We start from the raw sequence: 26,359 nt of genomic DNA, 5'->3' as shown, positions 1-26,359 counted from the left end.
CACTATAGCTCTGTATTTTTTCCTCATCAAAATTTAGATGCATTTGCAACAGGTCACAGCCACATTTCATCATAAACATGTAAAGTCACTTGAAAACACTTATGAAACTGTAAAGACGACTGTTGCAATAAAGCTACATTAAGCAAATACATCAGCACTGACCAATGCAGAGCAATGAAAAACCTTTTGGCAGTCTAACACTGAGAAATATGATATAGAATTGTAAAGTCACTTACTATCATTAATAACAATTTCTCATCTCAAATTACCAAAATAACTGTCTTTTTAGCAATAATAACTTTATATGATTTGTTTAAAGGATAATTCTGATTATTTTCAACTTGAGTCCTGTTTTGGAATATGGTAAGTGAAAGCAGCATTTCCTGCAAAGTAAAAGGAACAGAAACACGTAGTGAAGGAATGACAACATCAGAACTGATCACATGATGTTAAGAACAATGAAATTAGGCTCAGGTTGAAATGAACTAATTATCCTTTAAAGATACAACAAAGAATATAGTCACCACTTAACAGAGTGAGGCACACATTGTACTGTACATTCATACAAAACACATACATGTATACAGAGAAACACGAAAAACTGCTCGATTACCACGTACAAATATTGAACCAACTTCAGTAGAAATCAGACAACAGCTTAAAATGACACTGAAATGCACAACAACTTTTTTGTCTTCACATTCTTCAGTAAATACTTTCATGAAGTCTTCTAACATTCAGAAATGTTGGTAAGAATAATTAAGAACTGTAATAACATCTTTCAAAGGTTCCAATTTCTGGTCGATTTAGATAGAAGATTTAAGCTTTTTTTTTTTTTCCAAAATATTTTGCAGTATCTTCACAAAAAAATGAAAAAAGTGAAAAATAATAATTTTAATACCATGTCTGTGTGTTGCTGTGTACTAAGTCAGAGGGGAGACATGGTTTCTATGGTTATATAATCCTACCTGTCACAGTATGGTACCACTTATTGTACTGTAAACCCAACATGGCACAGGCTAGAAACTGCTCAGTGCAGTTTCAACACATGATGTGGAGTAAAGATGCTACCCAGGATAACAGCAAAAAAACAGTCCTGATTTCTGATTACTTTTGTACAAAGGCATTTAAAGGAACATTATACTGTAAAACAAAGCTTAACTGCATTTCACCCTGCAGGTTTCTTTTTCCTTCACGTAGCTGAAAATGTAAAACTGAAAGAGAGACGACTAGGCTCTAGTTGGTTAGTTCGCTCTCAGTCTGCTCAGTCCCCAGCAGCTTGTTTATTGGTGCGCTACAAATGTATACTGGATTTCGCCTCTGGCTCGTTGCCAGCTACCAGGAAACATGTTCCTTACCACAGTTACATAACTGACAGCCAAACTCAGTTTCAATATTCTGAGCCACACAGAGTTCAATCAACAGTTATTCCATTGACAACTCTCTGTGACTCGCTCGTTCGTGGCTTCGGGGAGAAACAGACGCAGAGTGCATCCTCTGAATCAAATAAGTCACATAATACTTACAGATGGAAATGATGTAAACTATGACATACTTACATAATTACAATCGCCATGATGTATTTTATCACCATAGTTAGAGGGTCTCACCATTCCATGGTTATATTTTAATAGTGTACCTCCAAGCAGAACTGATTAATTTCATTATCTACTGACTGAAGCATCGGACCAAGACCTTAACAAAACACCGGTGCACTGACTGTGTTTAAATGCTAATCACAATCAGAGCTGACTGAAGAAGGAACAGTATCATACAGAGGAACCCTGACTGGATAAGAGGAAAACTTCAATGTATAACTCCAAGGGAAATAACCTGAAATTTAGTTGATTACACTCTTCAAGGTAAGCATTGCTCACCTTGTATGTTGTTAAGGCTGCTCCTGAAGCATGGATGAATTATGGGACAATAGACCCCTGGCACTACAATTCATTTTGTGTCTTTTCCTGGAGTATGTTGCCTTGTTTCCTCTGGTTCTGGTCCAGGAGTTTATTCATGCTGTTGATGAAAACAAGCGGCATGAATATTTCTCAAAGCTTCCAGCCACAGCAGAACCACACTGACACTCCTCTCCACACATGCCATACAAAATACTATTTCATTATTTACTATATAATACTATATTTTCTTAAAGTGGAGCAATTCTGTTGTTAAACATATTTAAATTGCTTTACTTGTTTCAGGTTATTTAATATATTCTAAGTACTGTTCAGCTGTATAATGTAAGGAAAAAATGAACACAAATATAGTAAAATGAATCCTGGGTGACTCTCAGAATGGCACATTTCCAATATCAAAGGACAAGAGATATCCCTATCTTTGACTGAGCTGTGTGACTGTACTAGTAGTCACTTCAAACAGAGGCAGTGCAGGCCCCTGAGCCCTTGGGCCCCTGGGCCTGTGCCCGTTCAGTAATCCATCCATACTGCAGAATATCTTCAAAATGAAAACTATACATGAGGGTAATATATTCAATAATCTCCATCAACAGCTGTTCATTTTTTGCACATTATCAGTAATCCTTCAACCTTGGCGTCTATGTATGAATTAAGCAAACACCATGTGCACTGTTTGTATGTACAATGTATTACACATGTGTATAAAATTCTTTACATGCACATGCCTGTATGTTATCATGTAGTATGCATGTCTGTGGAAATGCTGCTTAACAGAACTCCTCGGGTTGAGCGCTGGGTGGGCCTCCGTTTTGTGTTTTCACACCGCCACCGTTGCATCCAGCAATCTCTGTGTGACGAGACGTGACGTAGCTCTTCTTCCTCGTAGACAGGGAGTGCTTCCTTCCGGAGCCAACGCCGCCGTCGCCGCCCTCTGCCGGGTCGTAAACCACCACCATGGTGGTATCCATCCGTGACAGCGTGTACATGCTGCTCTGGCGTGTTGGATGCAGCCGTGTAGAGCGTAGTTCCAGCTCGTCGTAGCTGGACACCTTGATGAATGGGCACCAACGAAATGCACGCTTGAAGCCAGCTCGAAACCTGGTGCCACATTAAGAGAGAGAGGAGAAAAGTTGGTAAATCTGTCCAGTTTTGATATTCATAAGAGAATGTATTTGTGGTTTTCACAACCAAAAAACCAGAACTCTGAGTGACACATACATCCATTAGCCAAAGATAGGATTATAGCTGGGTGTAGCTTGATAAAACTCACAATTAAAAGCAAATGGTAGAGAAAAATGATGGGGAAAATGTTAAGCAGTTGGTGCTGAAATGAGCAGAAGAGATGGTCAAATTCAGCCTAAAAAGCTCTGGTGTTTTAAAAGAAAATTGGGAAGGCTGGGCAATGATATATTGCCTTGCTGACATCTGACGAAATGACCACTTGGTGTTGTGTTTAGTCATTTAGAGGCACAGGTCTGAATAAGAGCTGAGTGCATTTCTCTGTGGATTGAACATTTTTATACTTTCAGCAATGTCTACATAGCACACAGGACCTTTAATAATACTGTATTTTCTAGTGTACTGTTGCATGCTTTCTTTTCCAAGAAGGAACACATACTGTATACTGTACTGTACCTGAGGTTGGCTTCTCAACTGAGAAAAGATTGTATTCAGGTGTCCCTAAAGCTTTTAAAAAGGCAGTTAGTGATGCACGTCTAAATGTTTGTGCAGTGATGAAAAAGAGGTCAATTGGTGTGGAAGTGCAGTATTTATAGTGAGAGTACTCAACAGTAAACCAACAGCACTTGAGAACTTGGCTTTGAATCATTTTCTGAATGCACTGAGGTTTTATTCACTGATACACCACACAGCTTTAGAGGCAATCTTTTTTTAAAAGAATCAAATCCATTTTTCTCTGTAGACTAAATATCACAATGTCACAGAGTTGCTGAAAAAATGTCTACATTTTCTACAGTAACATTCTCAACTAAATCAAATTATAAAAACTTTTTACTGTCATAGCTACATATTATAACATTTTCATTTCATTGTTTGAAAGACTTTATTTTTGTCTGATGGATAATGGACCACACAAATAAAGTATTGATGTATTTTAAGAGAGAAAATCAGAGGGATATATTGAGAGAATGTAAGAATACAACATGACAAAACATGTAACTGATCTTGATGAACTGGTCGGTTTTCCATTGCTGTATCATAAAATTGGGATTTCTGCTTGGTTTGACCCGACCCTGGACAATCTGGCCATTTTTTTTTTTAAAATTTGGAGATAATGATAAAAGCTCTAAACAGTTTTTCTTCCATGGTTCCAAGCTTAACGTTTATCTTTCAGTAAAACATACATAATTACACTAACAATACAACCATTTCCACTTTTGTTTTCTCATTCAGTAACAGTGTTAAAGTCAGACTTTGTTTTGCAGTTTGTCAGCCCTACCCTGCTGTTACCCACCTGCTGTTGAGGCAGCAGTAGATGATGGGGTTGTACATGGTGGAGCTCATTGCCAGCCACAGCACTGACAGGTAAACCTGCTGGATGTACTTCCACTTGCTCAGACGCTTGTTGAGCCCCGTCACGAGGAAGAAGACATGATAGGGCAGCCAGCAGAGGGCAAAGGTCACCACTACAATGATCATCATCTTCACCACCTGCAAGAGGGAGACAGAGAGTGAACAATTCCTGGAGGCACTGACAGAGACAGAGTGAAGACAGTGGTGTTTAAGCCAGAGAAAATTATATAGTAAAGAAAAAAAAAAATCCCTGACAACCCTCCGTTACTCTCTGAAACTGCTGAATGTTGGATGGAAGAACGTGGTGCATGTAATTTCAGTCCATTTTCGAATTACAGCATTTTGGTAGCACCTGGCACCGCAGGCAACAGACGGATGCATGATTATAAGACTGTAATGGAAAGCAGGATGGTGTGTGCCTGTTCCAAAGAGCTGACAGCAATACTTTTAAGCACACCACTGTAACACTAAACAAATTCTATATATATAAGTTTATACTTCAAGTAAGATGAGCCAGTGAGATGCATCTACAGTACCAAAATTCAAGGAAAATCCTGGATTTTCTAAAACCCCAGGCTCCACATTGTTTTTGTTTTTTTATCTTGCACACTACTACCTGCACTGGCCTTGGATATAAATTATTAGGCGCAGAATCATCCAGTGTGGATGTAACTCCTATAGTAGTGGGTTGCGTTTTGGTAAAACTAAAGGAGAAAGAAGAAATCTAAATGGTAATAAAATATTGTTTCCAATATTGTTATTTAATGTAATTTGATCATATACCTGTAAACTAATGTTTTGAATTTCTGAAAGGTCTATCCATTCATCTGTCTTTCAATGATTTTTTTTTAATCTGTTTCTCATTTGGTAGTGAACTGAATGAAGAGCTGTGTCTTGTCTCTGGGTGGTAACTGCGAACATGATCCATAACACTGTGTGATTCCTCAGAGGCAGGCTGGAGAGGCATGCTACCAGAGACAAAACAGACATCATTGCGTCCCTCCTGAAATCTAAACAGAAGTCCCAGCACCCCTTTTTTTGTGCATGTTTCAAAGGAGTTTATGGCATAACACATGCCATACTGTAAACTGTGCTTGGTGGCTGCTAAACAGTGGTGAACCATTCAGTCAGTACTTTTGTTTGATGACAGTGTGGATGTTAAATGAAAGCTGTGTTTCTCTCAAGAAGACATGATTTAGGCTTTGGAAGTGAGGTGAGAAGACTAACTGAAAGACATAAAGACCAGAGTAGATGTTATGGGTGCAGTGTAAATGTTTCCATCTGAAGTGACATAACTCTTACCAAAGACTTCTCCAACAGTGTGGTGAAATTGAATATATTTACGTTACTTGATAAGCAAATTTTAATGTAGATTTAATGTAGATGCTTGGTTACAAACTTTTTAACTCACAGCTCTGACAACTATTAACTAGGAATGACACTTATGTAACATGTTCTTTCAGCGTTGCTTTAAAGGAAAATGCTAATCTATATTCTTACATAGTAAATGGACTGCACTTATATAGCGCTTTTCCAGATATATCGACCAGTCAAAGCACTTTACAGTACAGGTCACATTCACAAACGCATTCATACAGTGCTTGTTCTATATATTCAGTGCTCTAACACATATACACATATTCACACACTGATGGTATGCCATTAAGGGCAATTGGGGGTATCAGTATCTTGTCTCCCATTTGGCAGGCAACCTTCTCAACCTTATGATTCATAGCGGCTCCATGCTAACTATTGTTGACAAATCCAGTGAGCCCATTTGTTCCCACTGAATATCTCGGTAAATGGTCACAAATATATACTTGATATGATTTTAAAAATGGCTAAAAAAAAACAGTTTGCCCCCACAGTTCTAGCAAATGTTACTCAAACAGCAAAAAACTGTGCAGTTGCTGGTGACTATTTCCAGCAACGTATTAATTCACAGAAGGACAATGTATGTTGTTATGTCCATGGTAATGAATGTATATGATTTTAAGATTTTAAAAGTTTAAGGACAACAGTGGAGGTTTATGGTACAGAGGAATCAGTTATTAGGCTACGCAGGTAATTTATGCTAGCAGAACTAATTCGTGTGACAGAGTGAAGCCAGTGTTGGAATCTTGTTACACTCCTTTGGTTTCCTTTTAATTCACTTTTTAAATGGCTGTCTCTTCATTATGAAAAGAGGAGGGACACATTTACACAGTGCTCCTGGGTCTTGTTTAAATTGTCCATATTTGGACTGTCAGAGAACTCAGTGCAATTCATTAACTTATTACACATATACACACAGGATATTTTATATGAGGCTGCATTCTGAAACATTTAAGGTATGTGTCTGCTTTACCACAGTCCCTACTGGAGACTTACTGTTTTGACATATAGTAAACCTTAACAACTTTACATCCTCTAATAGAACAAATGAAATTAATTATATGTTATCAGCCAATTACAGCCATTTTAAACAGCCTGGTAGACACTGCATTTCTGTAAGGTTTTTAAACAAGCAAAGCAAGAACATGCATCATTACCCAACTACTTTACTGTAAAATGCACCCAAGGATTTTGGGTGTGATAGAAAGACAAAATCCATAGGCTCTTCTTCACACAGCTACATAAACAATACTGAAAGTATATCCTGTGAAATACAGGAGGTTTAGGTGGGCTCACGCACTGCGCTATATAAACATTATCTGAACCATCTTTAGGGCTATGAGCACATCTGAAAAAAAAAAAATCCTGAGATGTATAAATTCTGCTCCTGTTCTGCCCAGTCAGTGAAGCCTGACTCGCACACAAATGCCAAGGCGTAACAACAAAGAGAAAAAAATGGCGACATGGGGTGCAGAGTTCATTTTTACATGTACTGTTGAAGGAAAAATGCATTCTAGTGTCAGATTCATATTGGATGACAAACAACAAGGCAACTAAGTTGTCACTGACAAGGAATGAACAACAGGAAATTAGTGGAAACCCATTAATAGGTGCATTCTCAGAACCATCACATTATACAACAGAAGGTTTGGGAAAAATGAAAACAGAAAGCAGTAAGCTGTAAACTGTAGTCACTGGTCACCATTGCTTGAAACTGAATGGAAATATATAAGTGAACAAAGACCTGATTGAGCATTTTTTTTTAAGGACAAATAGATGTGTTGTCTAATGAGGATGATGCCATGCCAGAAATGTTGAGGTCGACAGATCGATTCCTTCGATTTGAGCACTGGGACTGGTGGAAATGGTGGAGGGATTTGAAGCCTAATCCCCTTAATCTTTTTAACTGAACTGATTAAGAAAACTCATCACACTTTGAGTAGGATGGGTGGGTAAACGAAGATGCACTTATCACTGAACTAATGGATCTTATCTGTAAATACAGGGATGTTGTCATAAAGCTAAAGAGAAAAAGAGCAAAATATGAACAACTTGCTTGTTTACAGTGACACAACTGCATACAAAAACCTGTGCAGAGAACCAGAGGGAAATATAAATTACTGTAAGTTCGTCTTACAGGCCTTGCAAAGGGGAGTATAGATCAGCTGCAGTACATGAAGACCACAGAAACTTGTGCAAAGAAATACAAACACACAACTCTTTGGAAATGATTATTAAGCAGCTCATACACAAACTTAGAGTATTCTGATGCAATATACTGTGTTTCTGAAATCCAAATTACTCAGGTCATCTGGTGCTGGCCCTTTTAAAATATCAAGAGTCAAACCCAAACCTGGAGAAGCAGCTTTTTTGTTTTTAACGCTCCTGTGAGCTGGAACCGCCTGCCAGAGGATGCGAAATGTGCTCCTTCAATTTCCTACAAACAAACACAAGCATAAAACCTTGTCATTGAGCATGAGCATGTGCCTTTTGACCAGAATCTATGTCATATCCGTTACTACATTTTGTGTTCTTGCCTCTTCACACAGACTTCATTTTTAATATACATTTATATATCATAGGCATTCTGTTAATTGGACTGTCATGAACTGTCTGAATTAAACAGTACATCCTAAAAAAAAAAAATAACTAAGAAGTTAGAACAGGTATTCTGATTGTATATTACACACCAATAATAACATTCATGCTTCATTTTGTTAGTTTAATAAAAGGAATGGGAGCAAATTTTAATAAGTCTTGAGAAAATTCAATCAGAAGGTCTTTGAGATAATCAGTCCTTTTTTCAATGATGATTACTGCCTGCCTGTCAAACACTGCTACCCTGAGAAATGCCTCACCTTGTGAGGAAGGAAAATAGCATAAATAATAAAAACAATCAATGTGCTACATGTTGACTTGTGACATCTGTTATTCTGAAGCACAGGTTGCAGCACAGGTTTCTGAGAAAAGAACAGATGGAAGAATGTCATTTTAAATTTCTAGATTAGAACCTCTTTGAATGACACTGATTACATACACCTATGACATATAGTATATCTCTAAAGTCTGTTTGACAGCACTGCAACCTCAGGTGCCAGGTTGGTGGTTTTGCAGTTTGGTACAAATCTGTTTTTGAATGAGCAGGGTATCTATGCTACATCCATGTAATGACATTTATCATTACATGAATAAACAGTACCTGACTGAGTTTGTAGATGGGCAGTGGATAAATGTATAAACGTATAAGAGTCTTTTAATAAATTTATCTAATATTTTTAGACTACAGTGGAAACAGTATAAATCCATTGTAACTGACATGAATTTAAGCCACAGCAGCTTACAAGGGCTCACTGTTTTACACCAAAAGATTTTGGGGAGACTAATCTTTTTGACAGGAATAAACAAAACACTTGGTAAATTTCACTTGTTCCAAGTCTGAAGTTCAGTACAGAAATTCACGGCCCATAAGGTAGCAAGTACATAATAAAAACTATGCATAACTATGATTAGAAAGTATCTAAATTACTTTTTAAAAAAGTCATTTCACACTGAGGTCCTCTATTATTCCTGTCTCCCTTCTGGCTGGTTTGTTTTGTCCTGTGATAAAACTGAGAGATAGTTAGTCTGGAGAAGCTAAGTAATTCTCTTTGTGTCTCAACTTTCTCATCTGTGTTGCTGACGCAGAGGTGGTTTTCCAGAGGGCAAGAAAGAGAAGAAAGGTCTAAGGACTGAGAGAACCATACAATTGCATATCACGTATCTCCAACATCCAGCAACAGTCTGCCGGTGAAAAGAGTGAGGCCCTGGAATAGCAACTAAAATAAGGAACAACAGTGAGCTAATTTACCATCTATGTTGCTAGAAGAAAAAAGTGCACTGATTGCAAATCCACAATCCAATTTTTCTATAAGTATGTTTTACAAAGAGTTTGTTGTCCAGAAATTATGTAAGCTCTTGGCAGTTAGTAAAGAAAGACAAAAGGCAAGGCAAATGTTTTATTAATTGGGGAAAACACAATGTGTTTGATGAAACCATTAAGGGAAAGAAAGTAAATATTTGTTTTATCTGCCATAATTTAAACCAAAAACCATATATATTTAAAAAATGGCAGAGCAAAGAGGCATCATTTTACAACCCAGTTAATTGAATATACTGTATATATTGTGCACGTGTGAGCACATTTCTGCATATACTTAATCTGTGTGCACATTCACCAAACCTTGGACCTTTTCCTATTCAGCTGGACTTGAAAACCCTGCGTAAATGTGCTCAGACAGAGCAGAGAGAATGAGAGATGAGTGAAGAACAAATATAGGAAATTTACATACAGTAGAACAGACCTCAAAGGGAGAATGTCTTGTCTCTTTTTACCACTTTGATGTTTCATGATTGCTGTTCTACAAAGACCAGTGGGGCAAAAACACGCACAGAGGGAAAAAATGTCATCTAATAAGAATAATAATGGCAATCGTTCTGTACCCCGTAGTTCTGTAAAGCAGGATTACTGGTGCTATTGTACTGAGATCCAGGCTGTAAGAGAACATGGAATATAACCAGGAATGATACGTATTGTGAGACCTGTGGAGACTTGTGGTAATATTACACATTACACATTGTTGCTAGATACCTGAGTCTCAAGGAAAAGTAATATGTGGAACATTCAGGAGAAAAAGAGGGAGAAACTGTCAGTGTGCGCAGCTACCCTGCCACCAAGCTAACCCCAAACTTAAAAGCACAGTTTAAGGAATACCACTCTATATATCTGCCTATTGAATATACAACTGGATGGAGAAGTTTAGATTGTTGCGTCCCAGTCCCTGTTGTGCAAAGGCGTCAATGTCTAGATGCCAAACCTTAAATTCTGTACATATTCTACATGATATATAGAAGATGTCATTTGTAGATTAGTGAACTTTTGAGATGCTGATTGGCTGATTTTGTTACATTTGGACTAAACAAGTTAGCTGGTTGCCTGTTTCCAGTCTTTGTGCTAAGCTAAGCTAACAGGCTGCTGGTGTAGCTTTGTATTTACCTATACAGATTGGTATCAGTTTCTTTCAGCAAGAAAGCAAATAAGCAAATTTCCAAAAGTATAAAACTATTCCTCTAAACCATCCAAGCTAACACTGTTTTGAGATAAAACACAGCAGAATAATTAAAAGAATTCAAAACCCTTATCTATGAATAATGATTTATCACTCCAACTCAATTAACCACCACAGGCTTCTGTGCAGCTTTAATGCAACATGACCTGGTGCAGATAATTGTTCTGTCTCTGTATTTAGGGAGTGGAGAGTTAGGGAGACACGCTCTTCTTGTTAACCAAGAATTTATGCATGCTCCTTGCACAGGCACAGTTACCGACAACAAACATCGGCATTCACACCAGAGGTTTGCAGCAAAAAACCTTGCTAATGATGAATGCATAAATGCGCCTCTCAACAGCTATCAGCTGCTCTTTGCTGTGAATCCACCACATGCTAAATATAAATGAGGAGGTTTATGAGAGTGAGTGAATTCCATCAATTCTAACAAGATGATTTTCATGACCATATCAATTTTCTTATAATAAGAGGGCAGCTGGCAAGTGGATGAAAGATAGCTATAGGGTAGAATATCTCTGGAAAACAATAATATCGTTCCATTTATGTCGTATAATTGGACATGGTGCATGTTTAGCAGGTTTTTCGTGTTAGTAGATACCAACACATGGTATATACCTTTAACCGAGAGAGACAACAGCAAGCAATTGGCTGAGCCCTGCAGTTGCTATCCTGCAAGCTCTTCCATCAGGTCTGAGAGTAGAATATCAAGTGTTTATATTCAGTCCCACTTCTCAAAAGCAGAGGGCCAATTTACGCCAAACTGCCCCATAGAAACATGTCTTTGTAACCTAAAGGCTATTTCACATCAATTCTACGACATGGAAAAGGGTGACGAGAAAAAGAACTGCATTTTCTCTCTAAATGCAAAAGTGCAAACTGGATTATATGGATTTACTCGGCCCCTTGTTGGTAGGAAGCTTGCAGGAGGAGATATGTGCTATAGGAAGAAAATACTTCACTGACACATGTGAAGGCTAGGTGTGATATCCTGTATCACGCCTGAAGACCACATACAGTAGGAATCAAATGATGTACCATACAGTATCCAAGGGCAGCGATCAATAGCAAACCACAGTTAACAGATTTGAAAGTAAATAAGTTCATTATTTTAATCGTGTCTCCTAGAAATTACATTTCTATACTACTGTGCTGTTTTGCGGGAAACATAATTGGTGCCTGTTGTTTTTAAAATTAAGTGTTGTATTTTTCTACTGCACACAAGTCACTAGAAGGTGTTCAGGATGGATGTTAGATTGTACAAATGCAGGACTTTGACATCAGAGACTGGAGATTTGCATCCTGAGGCCTGTTCGTGGTAAGGTTAAGGCAACAGCAAGAAAGTGCTTTTATTTAACTCTTAGGCCTTGTCTACAACATGAGGTGTTTCAGCTTTGTTTTGTCTCTTTTAATCAACGCACCTAACAGCTTGTGTTTCCCTTCATGTGCAGAACTGCGACTTGACATGCATTTTTACACTTCAAGTCCTTTTTCCTCTGTTCAGTATTGTGCCTGAATGCATCTTACACTGACTCGGATGCAGGACTGAGGCTGCTGCTGCTGCACTGCTAATGTGCTGCTTTTACTGCGTCCCCCGTGTAGACATTGTGTTAATAATGCAAACACATCCTGTCTTGTGCTTAAAGTCCCTTTGGACTTTTTTTGTATTAAACCAATACCACAGTCCTTATCTAAGCTTAACCAAGTGCTGTCAGTGCCTAAACATATAACCATACAAAAAAAATGTGTTCTGTTTTATTCACTTCAAACAGATATTATATTGCAAGAGTAGATACAGAAGCTAACACAAATTAAATATGTTGTTAGGGGGCAATTTTCTAATATGTATTATGCTTCCTTCAAAACATATTTGTTGTTGCATATTAGTAGTATCTAAATAAACCTACAGCAACACTTTTAGGAGAGTTGGTTAATTGGTTAGTCATTGAATTATTCTGGTTATTATAAGTTATCAATCCATTACCCGTTATCTATACCGCTTATCCTTTGAGGATCATGGTGGGGCTGAAAATAATCCCAGCTGACACTGGGAGAGAGGTGTGGTACACCTGGACAGAACACCAGTCTATACCAAGGGTTATTATGAGTTTTTGTGAATAATTAGAGGTCTACTAAGATTGAAGACTGAAGGTTGCTGGAGCAGTAGTAGACAATACTGAGGTCACTAGACTTGGCTAATGGTGTGATGAAGATCTAAGTAGTCCCTCTCTAGCAGGTATAATTCTAAGTAGAATAAGGGAACTGACGAGTGGAATCAGCCAGAATAAATGTAAATCCACTGGGTTTACTACATTAGTGAAGGGCCTCTAAATGTGAGAGCAATAGCTCTGTGTGCAGTTAATTCCTCATGCAGGCTTTCCAGTGGGCTTTATGAGCCATTGGGACTGTATTAGTACTTGACTGTGTTGAGCTTAAAAACATTAGTAGTGGCTTTCAAAGAATTCTTAGGGTTGGACTGTTACTGTGTTAATAATGCTGCTAAAAAGGAACATAATTACAAAGCCAATTGGCTGCCTGTGTAAAAATACAGAAAAGAACAACTTAAAAGAAGCTGCAGTAAACACTTTATACTATCTCCACACAGTATTTCACATCTGAGTTAAAATGAGCAGTGGGAAACAAAAGGAAGTGGAAGAGGAAAACACATTAGTCTGATGCTGATTTGCTTTTGAAAGAAAAGTAATGAAACTCATATGCTAATGAGCTTTTCAACGCACAAAATGGATATTGAGGTAGACTGTAACCGACCAAAACAGTCTCAGGGCTTGCCCCAGCACTAGAAGTATGTTCCTTCATTAATCCAGCAAATGGCTACTCATTAGTTAGCTGGAAGCCCGAATGAGTCCCGCCAACAATTTGGAATGCGATACGATAAAGACAAACCTCAGCAAGCTGTGTGCCTGAATGCCAGTGAGTGATTAAACAGAAGGAGTACTGGAGTGTGTCTTTGCTTCACAAATAAAAGTATCCAAAATAATTCTTTGGTGCAAACAATTTGATACAAGAGATATATTTTGAAAGAAATATTCTTTAATATTTAACCAAAACCATGATCTTTCCTTGACCTGAATCAAAATGTTTTCAGTCTAAAACTAAGATACAGTGTAATAACATCAATGTGGTGCATTTTGTAGCTTATAGTATGTTTTTTAATGTATAATTTTTATTTTCAGGCCCTTTTAATTTAAGTGGGGTTCTACGTAGTCACTTTCCCCCACTGACCACCTCCATGTGACTTCTGTGCCGTATGATAACGTAACACTTCTCTGCACATTTACCTCGTACGCACATTTAGTTCATATAAATATAATTTTAGTAGATGGGGTTGCTCAGTGAATAAAGGCACTCTTTCGGGTCAGCAGTTATAATCCACTGTGAGAGAAAAAGGGAGATCTGGGTGTTTAAGCAGGAGGCTTTGTCAGAGTATGAAATAGACATTGATTTCATTTTTGTCTTGGACAATCACTGTTGAGGAAAAAGAGCGAAAAAGGTTGTGTGACTGTAGCCATGGTACTTAAGGAAGGCACTTAAAAGAAAGCAGCAAATTCCCATTGTATTACAGTGCTGCTTGGTGGATGACCCTTAACAACTGCTTCTACTGTGATTTTCATTATGGAACAAGTTTTGGGTGCTTGCCTGTGCACACCTACACTCAGGACAGATGGATCTATTGACACCTGTCCAGTCAGGATTAGAGCAGTCTCATCATTACTGGAGGTTAACATGAAACTCACATACACTGAAGCTTAACACTGTTTCACTTCATTTCTGGAAACTCTGATCTTGTAGAGGTAATCCAGCACACACACAAAGTACTTTGTCTTTCAGCCAAAAAAGGGAGATGGACGATCGATGTTGCTTACAACAAAAGTCGAAAACAGATAATCTTAAAGAGCCTGTACTGCAGTGTTATGACAGGTCATTAGTGCTGCACTTCAGACTGACATTTCGAATTCAACGCCCCAGGTATGAGCTTAAAATAGAACACCTGTGGGACGGTGATTGCAGTAGAATGGATTAACTCAAAACAATTGACTGGTGCATGTTTCCCTCAACAGAGATGATGAAAAGTGATGGGAAGTTGTAGCTTTTTATTGCTTCCTGTCACCTCAGACTTTGGATGGCTGCAAAGGAAATTTGTCATTAAGATGAAACCCAAGAAAATACTTGAGAAAGATCTTGAGAAATAATAACACCCTTCAGAGAAGTCTTTGTATGAAATTACCACTTCTTGCTTCATTACCTCAGGTAATTTCATTTTAGTTACGTAAAATAAACGTACCAAAAATTACTGTGTCAACCTCTTGAGTACAGCTGTTTAGAAGATGCACTGTCACTGTTCAACACAGAGGCCTACAATAGAAAGCTTGGTGATTACCTCTTGGCCTAACAATACCTGTATTTCAGTGCCATGCTACATACTAGTCAGTGTACAATATGCAGTATATACTTGATGGCAAATTCTAGATAAAGAAGGGAAAAAGCTAAATATTTTCCATATATTTAAAGCTTAATTTTCCTGCACCTGTTTCCCCTCCGACCACAATTTGTTTGACTTTTATGGCCACAGAGAGAGGCTAATCAGTTTCCTTTGTGCAGGGAATCAACAGTGTCCATCAATGAGACACTTAAAAAATTAAGCAGACTTAGAATACATGCAGACAATTTGCTATCAATTAATATGTAGCATTAAACTGGGACACAGCTAATAAGCCACAGTTTTGTGCACTGAAATTATGAAGAGTAAACTGTGAGGAGGTAAGGAGAGGGAGAACTTTGTGTTCAATGTTCTTGTGATTCAATATACCAGTTATATGATGTCCCTCCACATGTCTTGTATTCCCCTTCAGAACAAGACAACCCTGTTCCTAGTAACAGGGTTGGGAAAGAAATTGAGCCCTAGGGTTATCTGCTGGAAACGTCAGTGAGCCCAGTCCCAGAGCACACTCCCAGGACACTCTCATGTGAATGACAGCACACAGAAAGGGTCAGTAAAGAGACTGAAAGAGGCAGTAAAAACTTCATGGATTTTTTTGATGGTCCACAGGCCCACCGATGCGGTAGTGGCCCACCGGGATTTGTCTCAGTACAGCGGCTTGTAATAAAAAGATTAATTAGGGTTAATTAGGAAGATCATATATAATTTGAGGAACAGGAGACAAAAATGATTTATTACTCAAACTGTGAAAAACATTCAGTTTAAACAAGGTTTCCGTCACATTTGTTTAAATCCCTGAGCAAGTCACCCAGCTGAGTTTTCTCCTACTGTTTCAGCTCACTGAGCTGAATATTTTTATTTATTTAGTATTTCTGTTGCCAGGAGTCTGGGATACAGTAAAAAACATTAGCTTATGAGCCAGCTATAGTTCTGTGATGCTTGAGAGTGTTGCCTCGGGCTGTTTGCTCCTCTCTCTACCTATTCTGACCAGGGCCCGCGGCCACTAAATTCTCAACCTGCATGACATTCATCCCCAAGAAAAGACACTGTTCAATACAACCAGAGATGAGGATAGGACTGTGGTTGAAAGATGAATTTAAAAACACACTACCTCTAAAGTGATGCTCAGATGTTATGATTCAGACTTTACACACACACACACACACACACACACACACATATTAATTTCCTGGAGACTTACTCTAATCATTACTACTACTTGCCTAACCCTTACCCTAACCTAACCTTATCCTAACCTCAAAACATGTATTCACCTTAAAATTTAATGATTTTATGGGGACTTGCTTTTCGTCCCCATAAGGAAGACAAGTCCCCTTGATGTGACTGTTTGAACAGATTTAGGTCCCCACAATATGAGTAGTACCTGCATCACACACATACGCACCCACGCACACACACACACACACACACACACACATAAAATGTGTGTGCTTTTGAAATAGACACTAAAATAAACAAACAGTCTGTCTAGAATATATTTCTGACACGAATAAAACCTGAACTATGCTGGTGCACAAAGAACAGCACACAAACACCCAGACACACAAATCTTCCTTTTCACTTATTGATCTGGGCAGTTACTCAGGAAGGACTCCCCACAGACCCATTTTCTGGCCGGAAGACTCAGAAATAATGACGACTGAGGTGAAGCCAGAGTTGATTCGAAGCAAAACGTGAGAGCCTGTAGAAGCAGAGACAGAAATTTGGACCTTGATCATGAATTCAGGCAATGATTGAGTGGGTTCCCAGGAGCTTGGGCAATTGTGAGCACCCATAAGAAATCATACTGAGGGATGAAAAAATTAGAAGCAAAGTAATGTCCTCCAGTGAAGATATGTAGAGGAATGGGCATGGTGTCAAAGTATATTTTATCTGGGAGCTACACCTGTGTCTGTTACTATTGTTACATTTTTGGGTTTTGACCACTGATTTAAGACAGTAACATAAAGCACACAATCTTGTATCACCTTGTGAGCAGCAGATTGGAGTGCATGTTAGCACACACTGACTTTCAAACTTGTTACAAAGGGTGTTCTCCAGTAATATATTCTGCCCATTAACAACCAGACCTTTAAGATAAATCACAGGTAAAAGCTGTAGCGTCTTGCAGTGACCAGTCTGTGGACACCTGAGGTGAGTGAGCTCATAATGGAGGTTGTTTTACTGCGTCTGGATACAATGTGCTGATGTTTAAATGCATTACTTTCTTATCTAAATAACTTAAAATGTACTGATTTCAGTGTGTGTATGTTTGTGGGCATATGTAGACTATGTCGTGTCTTTTCTTTGGTATTGATTTCTCTTAGCTGTTGGCATTTAGTTGTTTTTTTTTTTCTTTAACCATTATTCTTACAGTGATGTGATAGCCTTTGCGTTGTTTATAGGCTTTATATACACAGTATGTGTCTCATATGTTTTTGGCACCCAATGGGAAAAAATCAATCCGGTCTATGCCTACATTCATTTATCTCATTGTTTCCCAAACAGGGCTAGATGTACACCAGGGTGCACTTCTGGAGTTGCCGGTGGTATTTGGAAAGGTTTAGCAGCTGAGCTAATTTGAAAGAGGCATAAATGTGATTTGCCACTAATAAAAGGCTAGGGGAGGCTAAGCTTTCCCAAAATGATCAGGAAAATATGTTTTTTTAATATTTTTTAATATTTTTGTGAATTACTTGGTTTATTGTTATTATCACTAACGGGTTATTTTGGTCAGAGACAGCAAGCAAGAGAGTCAGCTGAGAAACAGGAGCCTCTAATTACAGATTATAACGACCAATGCAAACAGCGCTCCGACCATTTCCTGAATTCGTTTTGCCTGTCTGTATATTTTGATTCCAAGCGCAGCACACATGGTGCACAGGCAGGGGGAAGAGGCACAAACAGGTAGGGGCTGGAGTATTATTTAGGGGAAGCAGTGCGAAGCAAGTTGTTGAGTGCAGTGCTGAGAATAAAGGTCTCAGAAATATATCTGTTTCTGAGGCAATGTCTCTCCACTGACACTTAAGCGATTTTATGAGATTTTTTTCTTTTCAGCAAATGCACAGAGATATACAGTTTAATGTGGTTAAGGCAGTCGTCTGCCTTGATTCATAAATTAATATGATTGATTCTGACAGTGTCTGTTGTCACAGCTGCTTTATACTGTATGAAAAGCTTCTCCCTCAGGTCATTAAATCCCTGCATCTGAAGGCAGCGGGACACATATGATAATTAATCTGCAGCCTGTACACTTGGTCAATTAGAAGTCAGCTATCTGCCTGTTAAACAGGAAACATTATATTAGTCTTAAACCCTGTGTGTCACAAAACTTCTTTCCAACTTTGCCTGCAGTTTTTCAGCAGATCATGTTTTACTAAATTCCTTTCAGTGCTAATGCTGTTGCATTGCATTTGCAATATGATGTGACAGTTTACGACGTGAGATAGGGTAGAATTAGCCTTTAAAAGTAAAAGTTTTTGTTCATTTTTTACGTTTTTAATCAATTGTTTAAAAATAATTTGATAGGGTTGTAGGGGTATTACAAGCAAAAAGGTTGGGAGCTGCCAATTTATCTAATATAGGAAATTAAAGAATATTTCTGGAAAACACCACAACACCATAATGAGATCTCAGGTGTAATGCAACATTTACTGTAATTAACTAAACCTGCCCGTGTCAAGTATAATTTTATTTGCCCATGGCGCTGCAGTAGATGTCATGATTTGTTTGTTTTTATCCCCTTTTTATGACATATAATCTGCTGCAGTGTTTTTCTCATATTTGGTCATTTTTCACTGAGGCAGTAAACACTCCCATTGTAAAACCGCCATGAATAAGCTCCAGACTCCTGAGAAGTGAAGGCCTTGGCTTTAGACATGTGGACAAAACAAACTCATAATGCCTCCAGACAGTGCTGGTTTTCAGAGTGTGAGGCTGTCTGGATGCACGGACAAGAGCATGATTGAAGACAAGTGACAACCACAAAGGTTGTGTTGTGTGGAATCAAGGTTCTCTTCCCTGAAATGTTCTCAGTGTAGTGTCTCTACCTGCCACACACACACACACACACACACACACATGTTCAAGACAAATGTCATTATCCTTTTTCACTGCGATATGCTGCACCAGTTATCTTAATCTTTCTATTCCTGAAAGAGAAAATTAAAACTGAAAGCAAAGCTCCACTACTTATTAACTGTTGAGCTGAGTAGACATTATTTTTCTTTTTAGTTTCACCAGTGGGAATGAGATGTAATATTTTTCATGTGTTTGTAATTAGCCCAGTGTTCTCACTTTAGTGAGGAAAAATTAGGATTTCTATGTAGTCCAATTGTTGCTACAGTAACAACATGATCCATCATTTTCAGTGTCTAAGTTCCTGTGATTAAACACAGCAAAAAGCTCACAGGGAGTTATTTAGATTAATACACTTAACAACAGATTATCATGAATATACAGAGAACACTAAACAGGCCAAGGAACAATTAATTAGATTTGGTGGTGGTCTGGTATTTCCCCCCATTAGACAGTACATGTTTGTAGCCACTGTAATGAAATTAACAGAGACAGAGGCTTAAATCAAAATCCTAAAGGTGCATGTACAGAAACAGAGAGCTGGAAAATTGTTTCATACTGACACATGCTTTTTGAATCTCTCCCCCAAAGGCAGATAAGTGTCAAATTGGCAGACTGCCTCAAATTGTCCGTCTCCCACTCAGTTTTAGATTATGAAATAAAAGTGAGATAATAATTACCTGGAGCCGCTGGCTGCTCAGTGGCAGAAAATTACGAATTATTCCTGGTTCACTGGCTTCTAGCGTTCAAAGATCATCACAGTCACAATTACTAATTAGCCTGCCCTGGGCTGTACCTGTGTTCTTGAATGAATGGAGTGCTACCCTCCCTCCCCCCTCCAAGCATGCTTACCTTCCTTTTAGCCCGGAGCTGCCCATGATAGTTGTCAGATGTGTCTCCTGGGATCTCCCCTCCCCACAGCGTAACCCCAACGATGGTGTAAGTGATGCCCATCACCACTAAAGGCAGCATGTATACCAGAACAAACACTATGATATGATACCTGGGAAGAAAGAAAGAGAAGAAAAGGGTGATCTTTACACATGTAGTATTTTCATGCAAGGTAGATCTTATGTTCAACTATAAAACGGGTTGAGCCTTGTGCATTCCTGATACCGCACCACGTAGATGTGAGTGGAATACAATTTTTGTACACATCTGCTGTCCTTTAAAAGTTTTACTAAGGTGAGCTTGGCTGTAACACACGTAGCATTGTGTGGTCATAAATTAGAAAAAAAAAACACCAACCCAAGGTCTCTGGAAAAAATCTATCTCTGCAAAAAGTATTTTCCATTGCAAGCAAAGCATATCCTCATTTGTTACAAACAACAGGGACTGGACAGCACAGCACTGAGTGTGCATGTCACTGACAACATAACTGAAAGGGTCACAGGCAATGTGCTCCCAGAAAATATATAAAAAAGAAGTTCCTTTGCCTCCAACATTAGTTTCTACCCTTTTTCTAACTGAGTGACAAGTGCTAACAAGAAATGACTCAACAGTTAAACTGGCGTGTAAAACTGCGAGTTATATCCTAAGATCACAAACTAACCTGTACGGAGCAACAAGATAAAACAAACTACATTTGAACTCTGACTAAAAGCAGCGGCAGTTCACTGAGATGGACAGGTACTGAGCTTCACAGCCTGGATATCACAAGCAAACTCCAGTTTTTGTGAAAATGGTTAGTAAATATTTCTCACATGAAAGGGTCGTCGCTCATGTTGGGCCAGGCCACGTAGCAGACGGTCCTGTTGGGCAGAGCTTCGGGTTGTGGAGAAGTAGCAGAGAGGGAAGGCCAGGACCACAGCCAGACTCCAGATACAGACGATCACTCCTGTGGTGGCTTTGGCTGACAGACGAGGCTTCAGAGGGTGGATGATGGCCATGTACCTAAAGGGGCAGAGGTCAGTATGTTAAAAAGAAATAGTAATTTAAAGCCTCAACAACATGTTTAATTATTGATTGATTATTGATTCTTTTCATATACATCATAGACTTTCTGCCCTATATTTACACAATAGAAAAACCTAAACATTTTTAGTTTTTGTTTATTTCGTATATACTTTAATGCAGTGACACTATGGCATTGTGACTCCTTTTTGTTTGAATGACACAGTGAAACACTCCAAACTGGCAGGAGATTACCAGCTGAACATGAACCAAACTCAGGATGCTACATGATTCTCAATAGCTGATAACGCGGGCTGAGAGCCACTAATTCAATCTTTGTAAGATGGTGAAGAATGGGCCTTGTCCTGTCACCTCAGTGACTGGAACACTCTGAGGGACAACAGAGTAATTGCTTGGCATTTATTCTGAGTGTCTCACTGGCCCTTGCAGATGGCAGCGTAAGAATAGCTTTGTGTGATGTCCAATCAAGTATGCACCGGAGCAGCCTGAGCTATCTGGGACCCAACAAGCTCGCATGATGGCGGCTGATCTAATAGACTTATAACCACTGAACAATAACCACAGTGCAACACCAGTAACACTTGAATAAGCTAAACAGGATTACACACATATATACACACGCGCACACACTTTTGATATACAAGCACACACATCAAAGCGCACAGAGGCATCAGCATCAACTGAGCATGATCACAGAGACGTTTGGCAGCAGAATAATAAATCATTTCTTGTTTGTTTTTTTTTCTCAACCTGGGAGTCTGTCATGACTTAAGCTGCACAGGAAAGCTTTTGGACGACGTATTGTTTGGAAAGCATGTCACCATGGTGTGACATTACTAACTAAACACTCACTTTATCACCACCTGGTGTTTAACCAGCAAAGATTACTTTGGCTGAGACTTCCAAAGCAAGCGGCCAAACGTTATGCGCATAACTAAATGTCAAGTGTTGGCTCGAATGTCCTCAGATGAGAGGAAAATGTTTAACATTCAGGCACCCTCACTTAACAGTATCACAGAAATACTTACACTTAACTTACAATGGTGGCATTTAGCCATGCAGATTGTTTGGTTGTTTTGGAATATTCGCCTTTGAGATTTCTGCTGTCACTACAACACAATAAAAGTGAATGGACTTTTGTTTTGTGGTGCTGACAGCTATGAAAATTAAAAATTCAACAACAACGACGTCTCTTTCCACAGATGACACTGTCAACAGTTTCCATAGAGATTCATTGTCTCCTGAAGGTAATTCCAATTGAAACAGTTCACAGTCTGTGGATTTTCCAGAGTGACCAGGACAACAATTGCTGAAGGCAAATGTTGCTGGTGATTTTTAAATAGTCATTTTCCAGTGCTGTTCACATGAAACAAAACTCCATTGACCTCCATTATATTGAGGTGGAGGTAGAAATCTCAGAGATGGAGATTTAATAATCCTAATAATTAAATTGAAGCGATGGTGCATGAGTTTCATTGAACAGAGCCTTCTAAGAAAACAGCACTTGATATTCTCAGTGACGTGCTCCTTCTGTCTCCTCCAGCTCTTCCTGCATGTAACATTAAACTTTAAAGGGAGTCTTTCTAACCAATACTGGTGACTATCTAATAAAAGTAGTGTGAGAGGTATAAAAATGGTTGCAATAAGGTGGTAATAAAATATACTGACACAAACACTAATAAAGGAAATGAGGACATACGGTACATATGGACGAGTAGTCAGAAAAGACATAACGTATGTGCATACAGAAAGTACATGTAGCAGATGTGCACTATTAAAAAATCACTTTTTAAAATTCCATACACAGAGCATAATGTGAATATTTGTGACTGGCTGTTGTCCTAATGAGTGCAGAGACAGTATCAGTGAGCACTGGTGTCCTCATTATTATATGTGGTATAGAAGTGTACATGCAGGAAAACTGCACATTCCTTAGGTTGTGTGACACAATACTGCTGCAAATACTCCTACTAAAAATGTATTACTATACAAAGCAAATGCTGTATATATAACTACAGCTGAAGAAGTGCTGCATGTGACATTGCAAAAATCCACCACATCCTGACTCAAAAACATGCAGAGAAACTAGTCCATGTATTTGTTACTTCTGGGCTGGATTTCTGTAATTCCTTATTATCAGGCTGACCCAGCAATTCCCTAAAGACACTCCCGCTGGTCCAGAATGCAGTTGAACATATACTGACACAAGAACCAGGGAAAGAGATTATATTTCTCCAGTATTAGCTTCTTGCACTGGCCCCCCCCCTAAAATCCTTCTTTTCACCTACAAAACCCTTAATGGTGAGACATCGTTATATAGTACCCTATTACCCCATCAGAACATTGTGCTCCCAGAATGCAGGCTTACTGGTGGTTCCTAGAAAAGCAGAATGGGAGGCAGAGCCTTCATCGGTCAGTCTCCTTACCAGGTGCTCATGGGAGAATGGGTCTCTGTAAATAAAACTGACTTAATTTGACTTATATATAGCAGTGATACTAATGATATGACTATATTCTACGCATTTACAGCTTCAGCAAAAAGAAATACCGAGAATGCGAGAAATGAAAAAGTCGCCAGCCGTGTTATCATAAAAAAGCTTTAAGGCTTCGCCAGTTACCTTTCACACAGCAACCTGAGTTTATTTTGCTGCAGTGCCCAAGGAAACACACTTGGCAGCACAGAGAGTCAGCAGGAAGGACAAATTCACAGATGATCACGAACTGTGGCCTCATGCCATTTCAAGACATCAGAGCGGAGACAGCACCACACTGGGGTTACGAAAAGCATGACCGGAGGTTACATCTACATCATGTAGGTCATGGCGATGTTCTCTTTCTCAGTACACAGTTGACAGAATCGAATGGACACTGCAGACCAAAAATACAAACGCATGGAAGTTGCTGTAGAGGAGCCAAAATGAGCGCGGCCTGAGGAAATGCATTATTATCCTTTGTGTGTCAAGGAGAAGCACTGGAGGAGGAAAACACCTCACACAGTATTACAACACACTGTGACACATGTACACGAGCTGTAGACACACACTGTGCACTGCATGTAGCTTCTGCGTGCTTTTTGTTTTCATTATGTTCGGCCTGTGGCCGCTTCCTTCATCAGTCTAATCCCTTTATTCAAACAGTATGATGTATGACGGTCCACTGATCAGTATCAAAGCCCGACTGATAGTGAGGACTGCATTGCCACATTACTGGAAACTACAGGGGAAAGAAAGGAGAAAGAGATGGAGGAAGAAGGAAAGAAAGAAAATGTGTGAAAGAGCAAAGAAGATACATAATATGAGTGCATGTGACAGAAAGAAAGGGAGTCAAGAGAGCGTGAAAGCATGGAGGAAAGGGTGATCTTCTCTAGGGTGTTGGGAAAATGGAGTCATTCACTGCAGTGCAGACAACAGCTTCAGTCTATGATTCACTGACGATGAAACGTAAAAATAAATGTGTGGAACAGTGTGAGATGGCTGTCACCCTGCTGGGCAACTGCTTCTCCAGTATAATAATGCAAATCACAAACAAGTCATTACCCACTCTTCCATTGGGAATGGAAATAAATGTATGCTTAAGTCAGCAGGGAGCACCAACTGTAATGAAACAATGTAGGGTAGAAACCACACAGTGCCATCAGTGGGATTTAATTGATGCAGACTTCGTATAAATAAGTTCTTATGCGCATGAAGGCAAAAGTTAGTGGGCAACATCATATTCATTTAATGGCACAACACTTGCCAAATGGAGTGGAATCTATTTTCAGGTAACACATCTGTGCTTCTTTTCTTTCTTTCTTTCTTTCTTCCTTCCTCTTCTTTTTTTTATAAGCACAATATTCAATTTTCCACCACTGCTGGTGGAAGGCAGCATAGCCAACTGGAATAATGGGAAACGAGATGTCCAAAAAAAAAAAAAAAAAAAAAAAAAAAAATCATGCGTGAAACATTAAAGATGAAAGTGTTTGGGGCGACAAGGATATTTTTACGTTCTGTATGGCTTAAAATATTCATATTCTGTGCACATGCTCCGGATATTTCACTGCTTATTTGATGATTAACTTGGGTGTGGTGAAGGTAGTCTGCATTAAAATGGATTATATTCTACCTCCATGGCTGTATGGAGGGGCACAGCAAATTCATCCATACCACAGAGTGGTTTTTCTTAAATACGCACACTGATATTGACAGATAATTTATTCCAACATAAATAAGATTTTAAAAGAAGCCTCTCTGACAACTTCTTTAATTAAAAACCTTGATTAATTTAGATACACATGTAGCTGAGACAGAGAGAGAGAGAGTGGAGAGGAGAGAGTTGGGGTGAGGAGCGTGGGGAGGATTTAGTACCAGTCATTCGTGAAATGTTGTGCCCACAGCGTCAGATAAGCTCACCTGTCCACAGCTATCGCGGTCATGGAGTAGATGCTTGCGAACACAGACGTGACCGGGAAGAAGTTGTGGAATTTGCAGTAAGCCTCTCCGAAGTACCACTCCCCGTGGGCAGCGTAGATAAAGTTTATCAAAGTGTTGAACGCGGCCATCGACGCGTCCGAAAACGCCAAGTTTAGCAGGAAGTAGTTGGTCACCGTCCTCATTCGTTTGTGCGCCAGAATGATCCATATCACGATGAGGTTTCCAAACACCGCCACCGCCAGCACGGAGCTGTAGGCGACAGACCAGAGAGCGACGCGCCACGGCGGCTGCACAAACTGGTTGGTGTAGTTTGCCGTTATGTTGGATCCGTTATGTGGAGCTGCCATCCCTCCTCTCCCTTCCTCCTCCACCCCCTTCCTCCTCGAATATAGCGAACGCCTTGGTTTGTTTCACGGATCCGATCCTATCCACTGAAGTGAAAAACTAAAGTAGCGGGAGAGGATTTGCGTGTAGGCACCATAGCGCGCAACTTAAAACGCATCACCACCCCTAAAAAGCACACATCTCTTCCCAAGACTCCCACACTGTTGTCTCCAACCCCTGTTCCGATCT

At 39.2% G+C, this 26,359-nt stretch overlaps 1 protein-coding gene across 1 annotated transcript; it reads right to left on the bottom strand.

Annotated features, from left to right (window-relative positions):
• Positions 1–1,517: 1,517 nt before the first annotated feature.
• Positions 1,518–26,359, bottom strand: tacr3a (tachykinin receptor 3a). The gene is given in 6 exon segments (XM_018695621.2): positions 1,518–3,014; positions 4,390–4,586; positions 20,313–20,463; positions 21,164–21,226; positions 21,228–21,353; positions 25,766–26,359. Coding segments are annotated over 6 exon segments (1,236 nt in total). The 5' UTR covers positions 26,134–26,359; the 3' UTR covers positions 1,518–2,683.

This window comes from Lates calcarifer, linkage group LG5, assembly GCF_001640805.2.
Source record: "Lates calcarifer isolate ASB-BC8 linkage group LG5, TLL_Latcal_v3, whole genome shotgun sequence".
Classification (NCBI taxonomy): Eukaryota; Metazoa; Chordata; class Actinopteri; family Centropomidae; genus Lates; species Lates calcarifer.
This window is presented reverse-complemented; position numbering and strand designations above follow the sequence as displayed.